This window comes from Coccinella septempunctata, chromosome 6 (assembly GCF_907165205.1).
Source record: "Coccinella septempunctata chromosome 6, icCocSept1.1, whole genome shotgun sequence".
Taxonomy (NCBI): domain Eukaryota; kingdom Metazoa; phylum Arthropoda; class Insecta; order Coleoptera; family Coccinellidae; genus Coccinella; species Coccinella septempunctata.
Genome location: NC_058194.1, coordinates 29,537,797 through 29,545,680, shown reverse-complemented (window position 1 = coordinate 29,545,680; position 7,884 = coordinate 29,537,797). Strand labels below are relative to the sequence as shown.

General features: G+C 36.1%; 1 protein-coding gene across 1 annotated transcript; it reads left to right on the top strand.

Moving 5' to 3' along the window:
* Nucleotides 1–1,223: 1,223 nt before the first annotated feature.
* Nucleotides 1,224–2,108, top strand: LOC123316025 (trypsin-like). The gene has a single exon (XM_044901935.1). The coding sequence runs from the start codon at nt 1,224–1,226 to the stop codon at nt 2,106–2,108; it is 885 nt and encodes a 294-aa protein (XP_044757870.1).
* The last annotated feature ends 5,776 nt before the right edge of the window (nt 2,109–7,884 follow it).

Below are 7,884 nucleotides of genomic sequence, written 5' to 3'. Positions count from 1 at the left end.
ATCTTAACGACATATATTTCAGCTGGATATTTCCACAATCAGAATGATTGTGAATGAAGAGGATGACAAAGAATTTTCTTCTATTGGGAGACCCAAAAAAGTGGTGGCATTTGAGAATTTTATGTTTGAGTGAATTAATGCGAAAAGTTTACTACAGGATTTTCGATAAATGTCATCGGAGAATAAGTTCTCTAAAATGGATTTTTCTATTTTACATTTGACTTGTCCTATACAATGTAAATGTCTTAAGGTACTATAATTATTATTATCACATCAATGTATTAAGATGAATAGCCACAAATACGCGCAAGTTGCCCTGTTACTTGTTTATTCCATAGACTTATTACTTATTATTAATATGTCTATGGTTTATTCATGTGGAATTTTTGTTCAAAGGTGAAGTTCATCTTAACTTGAAGCTTCCTTCAATTCCTTTCACTTATGTTGAAGCAAGATGATTTTTGTTGAAGAATTTAACATTCTTGTAATTATCTGTCAATTCCTTCGGGAGGTACCTATTCCCAACCACTGCATCATATGCATTTCATCTTCGAGTTAATATTTTTGAAATCTACAAATGATGTAAGCCAAAGAAGATAACGAACATTAACTCTCCTCAAGCTAGTGCATATTATGATATTATACTGATCTCTTGTATTTTCCATGCAAATAACTGGATTTGGTATGACTTCAATCAGTTTGTATAAACTTCAATTATGTTCGTCACATATTTTCTGAAGAGATTCGACATTGTGATAAAATACGTAATAACAGAAACTTTAACGTAGAACGGGCAACATAGCGTTGATTAAAAACCCAAAAATGTTTTGACAAGCTTCATAACCCCACATTTTCGTACTATACAGAGTGAAATTTGTCAAATTTCCATGGCCAACCGAGTGCTAAAATAAAAGCATATGGAGCATAGGTACAAAAACTTGAGAGAATTATTTTATGGCCAACCGACTGCTAAAATAAAAGTGAATGAAGTATAGTTAAGGATGACGTATATCTATGCTCAGCACAACGAGTCAATGAAAACTGCTCGTTCTCAATAAAAAATTTTGGCTCCTTCAACCTTGTTGGATTGCACTCCAGTATCGGCCAACAACAAATTCCTTGAATTTATGTCCCAAGATCGAAACTGAAAAGTAATTTCGATGTCCCTATTCCAGCAAGAAGAAGAATCGATCTTCTATTCTCACAGAAATATCGACAGTAAAATGACATTGAAGATCGAACTTATTGTTTTATGTTTTTTACATTCGGCTCTTGTTCCTCGGCGTTTTTACGTCAACGGCACCCAAACCGCGGAAAATTCGAGCTTCAAATGCAAAGCAACAGATTATCCATTTCTCGTTTTGCTCCATAGCCAGGTTCCCAAGCTATATTGTGGTGGCGCACTGATAGAGTATGATACCGTGGTGACAGCTTCGTCTTGCGTGGAAAAATTCGTGAATTCACCGGAAAAACTGGAAGTTTTATTCAACGTGTCGCCGGATTTTCCGAATGGCACCGATAGAAGCAGAGCCGACAAAATTTTCCCCCATCCAATCATGGATAAGAGACTGTCTTTCCACAACATATCGGTTGTAATATTGGAACGTCCAATAATAAAGGCTAAGCCTATTAGGCTACCGCGGATGGATCCAGGAAAAACCAGTGGAATTTGCGAGATTGCCCTGACCATGGCTTACACCTACGCGACAAATATGGGGGGTTTTAATCTGGATCCCCAGCTCCACTGTCTGAATTTACCGAACATAACGGAGGACAAATGCTGGCAAATAGACGGAAAAAACGCGGATGCATTTTTATGTAGATTCCCCGAAACTGTTCAGTTCGACAAATCCTGCAGGGATTATCTGGGATATCCGGTCTTTTGCGGGGATACTCTCTACGGAATCGTCTCCAGGGCTCGCAATTGTAGTTTTCCCGATGTTGGGAACTATCAAATAAGCGTGGATTTTGTTATAGATTTTCTGCACCAGAAAACCGCCCCTAAGAGAATGGAGAAGTTCATTGAGAAGAGGAAATCCTCTTGTGGTGGGAAGGGAGGAGGATTATTGATTGTGGCTGTGATATTTTCGATTTGTACATTTATATAAATTGTGTAATGGTTTTTATCATGTTGCAATGAAAGAAATATACGAGGATATATTGAAAAATATTCTCCTCTTAATTGGATACATTTATTACAGCGGACCTGCAACGTCCCTAGACTTTTCAAGAAAATGTTTCTTTTTACTCTGCAAACCAGACCTCCACAGCTTTTATTACTTCCTCGTTGGAAGAAAATTTGCGACCTTTCAAACTTTTTTTCAGTTGAGGAAAGAGATGATAGTCGGTAGGAGCCAAATCTGGCGAATAAGGGGGGTGTTCTAGTAATTCAAACCCTAAATCACGAATTTTTTGCATGGCAAAATGAGATTTGTGTGGAAGGGAGTTGTCGTGCAAAAACATCCAAACACGTTTGGATAGCATTCTGCGTCTTTCCTCTTTAATTTTTCCTATAGAGTGGTCAGTAATGTCGAATAGTAATCTCCGGTTATTGTTCTACCCTTATCCAAAAAATCAATCATGATTACTCTATGACAATCCCAAAAAAAAACTGAAGCAAGAACTTTTCCAGAAGATTTTTGGACACGAAACTTCTTAGGTCTTGGATAACCACAGTGTCGCCATTCCATCGATTGCTGCTTTGTTTCTGTATCGTAGAAATGTGCCCAAATCTCATCCATAGTAACAATTCGGTTTAAGAAGTCTTCATCGTTTTCAAATCTAGCACAGATCGAACGCGATGCTTCTATCCTTGCACGCTTTTGGTCAATGTTCAAACATTCGAGCATCCATTTTGCAGCAATTTTTCTGATGTCCAAATTGTCGTGAATTATATGATGAACGCGTTCGTATGAAATATTCAGTGTCTTCAGATATATGTTTTAGCCCAAATATTCGGTCTGATAAAATCATGAACTGCATCGATATTTTCGGGGACTGACACAGAAACTGGCCTTCCCAATCGGTCATCATCATCTTCAATGGAAAATTTACCTCTTTTGAAGCTTGCAGCCCAATTTTTCACTGTCGTATACGAAGGACATTGATCACAATGACCACCAAGGGTATTAAGCATATCTTCGTAAATCTGCTCACCTCTTAACCCTTTTAAATACAGGTACTTGATACTCGATACTCCAACTTTTCGATTTTCACAATTTCGGTAGACATCTTCTTTCTTTTAAATTATTGCTTAACTCTGATTTACTTTTTGACCTCAAAATTCACACTGACACTTCTTATGGTAACGCAAGAGTCAAAGACTCATCCTCTTTACACGATTACTTGATACTAATATTATGATTTCATATCGAAAACTTATCAAAGTTTAGTGATATCAAAACTGTTCAGTCTAAGATTTAGTTTCAATAAAAAACCTCTCCTACCGAACTGAATTCAACCATATGGAAATGCCTCCGAATCGAACAATATTTCAGGGACGTCCGCTGTTCGATAAAAAATATCGTTTCAATAAATATCGAGTAGCCATTCTCAACTGTAGCACGGCAGATGAGTGGAGAGAATATTCCCACCCTCTCGAAACTACCCATTTTTTCTCGGGAGATACACTCTTATGGGGCCAAATAGATTATAAACGAGCTGTGATTCCACAGGATGTCCCAGGCATCCGGAAAAAGAAGGTGATATTTCAACAATAAAGCCATCTGCAAGGGCAGGTTATTCCGGTCCCCTGTTATCCAATCCCACGATGTTTGTAAGATGAGAAACGGATTTACGAATTTTCACACTATTCCGAGCAATTTTTTCGACAACTTTGGAAGAGTGAACTTTAGGAATGTCGATTAGAGCCCCATAATGAAAAAACTCAGGTTGGAAAAGCATCGATATGGAACTTGTAGGAAATAAAATAAATATACCAAGATGAAGGGAAATAATACCTTTTAGAGAGGTAAAAAAGTTATCTCTGGAAACTAGAATGGATTTCTGAAATTCTTCCACCATTAGAATGCTACGTATTGATATCTAGTTAGCCTAGACCAGTTCCATGCATAAAAAAAATATCGCGTTACCATAGCAACGAACAATAACTTATTGGAAGTGTCAGAGTGAAGTTTGAGGTCAAAAAAGTAAACCAGAGTTACGCAATAAATTAAAAGAAAGGAGATGTCCACCGAAATGGTGAAAATCGAAAAATTGGAGTATCGAGCCATCCTCTGTATTCAGAAGGGTTAAGAGGTAAGCAGATCTACGAAGATATGCTTAATACCCTTGGTGATCAATGTCCTTCGTATGCGACCGTGAAAAATTGGACTGCAATCTTCAAAAAGGGTAAATTTTCCATTGAAGATGATGATGGAGGGCAGTTCTTGACATGATTTTATCAGAACCAATGATTATAGAGTATAGTAGGCTCTATAATCTTTGATCAGAACGTCGAATTGGATATCTGAAGCACTATATGAAGCTCATCATATAGTTCACGTCAATTTGGACATGAGAAAACTTCTGCAAAATGAATCCTCAAATGTTTGAATGTTGACCAAAAGCGTGCAAGGGTAGAAGCATCGCGTTCGATCTGTGCTCGATTTGAAATCGATGTAGACTTCTTAAACCGAATGGTTACTATGGATGAAACTTGGGTACATTTCTACAATCCAGAAACAAAGCAACAATCGATGGAATGGTAACACTCTGGTTCTCCAAGTCTTAAGAAGTTTCGTGTCCAAAAATCTGCTGAAGAAGTTCTTGCTTCAGTTTTTTTGGGATTGCCATGGAGTGATTGATTTTTTGGATACGTCTAGAGCAATAACCGGAGACTACTATTAGACATTACTGATAATTCTACGGGAAAAAATTAAAGAGAAAAGACGCGGAAAGCTATCCAAAGGTGTTTTGTTTTTGCAGGACAACGATCTTGCACACAAATCTCATGTTGCCATGCAAAAAATTCTTGATTCAGGGTTTGAATTACTAGAACACCCCCCTTATTCACCAGATTTGGCTTCATCCGACTATCATCTCTTTCCTCAACTGAAAAAAGTTTAAAAGGTGGCAAATTTTTTTCCAACGAAGAGGTTATAAAAGCTGTGGACGTCTGGTTTGCAGAGCAAGAAGAAACTTTTTTTTTTTGAAAAGTCTAGAGATGTTGCAGGTTCGCTGTAATGAATGTATCCAATTAAGAGGGGAACATGCTGAGTACTAAAATATTTTGACATTGAAATTTTGTTTGGTTCTAGAGTAGGCTAAGAATTTTTCAATATATCCTCGTGTGGCTCTATTTTAGTGTGATAAATTCAATTTTTCAATGTGAAATCCCAATATTTATGAAGCAATTCCGAAAAAAACTAACTAATCGGTTGATATATTATATAAATATGATCACATTTCGTGTTTCATTAGCTAATAATACCTTTTTTACATAAGGACACCGAATGAATCAAAGAAATTCGTTATTGTGAATTTTCTGTGACATTCATAATCTTTTTGCTCCTGAAATTTCACGTAACCACAATCAGTATCAGTTCGTGACAGCTCCAAAAACCATAGCTGATGGCATTAGTGCTCACGATCCTTCCAAAACGGAGTCACCTGGTGTTGGGTTTGTCCTTGCATGGCATCATCCTGATTTCGTATAAAATGCTAATAAATTATAGCGGTTGAAATGAAAGGGATAGGGCACGTGCTAGGACCCCTTCTCATAATGGATAAAATATCTTCCAGCCCACCCCTAGTTCCCCATCGAGCTCATAACTAAATTCTGATCTTACCTTTATAAGCTGGGGTGGATGGCTTTCTTTGGGACTTTTATTTATCCCCCGAGAAAAGTTGGAATTTACGATTAGAATATTCAACATTTCTCCTGAATTTCAATATTTATATGGACTGGTTGGGGGTGAGAATGAATCATTAATTCGATCTTCAGTCACACAAATAGGATTCGCCTTTGGTTCATGAATTAGATAGAAATCTGTTTGGACTACGACAGAGTACGTTGTGGGACAATCTCTCCTAGTAGCTAATTAGGCATAGAGCTAGAATTTCCCATTTTTCAGTGTTCAAAATCGCATAAAAATTCCGTCTTTCTCGGTGTTCTCTATGTAGGTATTCTGTCAGAAAAAATGGCTGGTATAACACCCACTACGTATTCCCACGACTGCACTTCCAATAATAAGAAATTCCAAGTTTTCGATAAAGTTTCACAATATTCCGGGTCTTTTGTATGGAGACCCTCGAAACCAAACGAGTCCATTGTGAAATAACCATACAATGAAAAAACCAATCGCAATTTCTTCCTCTGTAAAATGCCCATAGAATCGTGTATACCTTTGAAGCGGGGGATATCAATCCCTCCTTACCTACCCATAAAAAGAATCGCTTATTCGAGAAAGGGATTACTGAAGCAATAATCCTAGAACTTTTCAATGCCCTTAATTTCGGTTTATTCATTGTTATTTCCTGAAGCGTGTGATATTTCAGAAGGAAACTTGGGTTATACAGTTGTGTACTATTGAGGCAATATACCTGTTCTGCTTTTGAGAATATAGCTCCCACAATTTCTGAGATTTCAGACTACAAAATCAGTTTTGAGCATTGTGGATTTTTCATAATATTCTTTGCCTTTTTCTGGAATACAACTCATGATTTTTCTTCGTCAGTGTTTGTGTTTTCATGGGAATTCAGTGATTTTTGTTTTCCATTCAGGGTTTACAAAACTAAAACACAGTTTTTGCATACAAATACATTTTATTATCATAATATAATTCACTAAATATATAATATACCTATAATGTATATTCACTGGTGTATGATAAAATAAATTAGGTAATATAATGGTTTAGCAACATTCAATATATGTATTTAGTATGTAGAAAGATAATATTGAGAAGAGATTATTAATAGTACTTCCCAAAAACGTGTACTCGTAGAAAATACTGTACGCATAACATTAAGATTATGTTACGAGAATACTTATGTAGTCGTCAATAGTTATTAAAATATGTTTCCGGGTATAACACGTTGATTATAAACTTTCATTTTGGTTTCAATTCTTATTAAAATCCCCACAATTAATTGAGTAAATCATAAAGTGATGAACCCTCTCAAAACTTCAGTTGATATAATATTACGTATAAATATTCATTTTCAGTTTGTTGAAATTTCATCAAATTTTCATTGAACGCCTGAAGGTTCAGGAGAGTCCAATTTACATTATACTCAGTGGAAATACATATTGTTACATATTACACACCATTAACATTCACAATTTAATATTTCACATCGAGAACACGTTCAGTGGAACTCTTATTCATGATCGAAATAATCATAATAAAAAAATCGTTCAAAAATATACTCTAAATATACATTCAGCCAAATATTCGAAAATTACGGAAAGCCATGAAGGTCCAGTAAGCAAGCTAAAATAAACTACCATTGGCGTGGACGAGGGAGGGCGGGGGTGTATGTGACACAGGGAAAAAATTAATTTGGAATGTTGTTTTTTTTTATTTAATCGGTCTTATTCAATGGTCCTCCTGCCCTCCCTCTCGATCAGGATGCTAGCTACGCCAATGTAGGATTTACGACATACTATTGAAATATATCAGATGAATTTTAATATCATTAAATTTTTCGAGATTATCGTGACGCACTTTTAAAAAATCTCGATCAAATATGAAAATATAACGATCTGACTGTTTTCCACGGATACTTTAAAATTACTAATGTGATTTGCATAGTGCGCATTAAATTTTAAGGGTAGACACAACCTATCTGGATACTTAGGTATATATATTTCAAGTATATCATGCAAAACTATATGTATATATACGTAACCCTGATATTTTGCTACATACTAGCTTCATC

Coding starts and splice junctions, on each gene's coding strand:
- LOC123316025 (XM_044901935.1), top strand. CDS start 1,224: ATGACATTGAAGATCGAACTTATTGTTTTATGTTTTTTACATTCGGCT.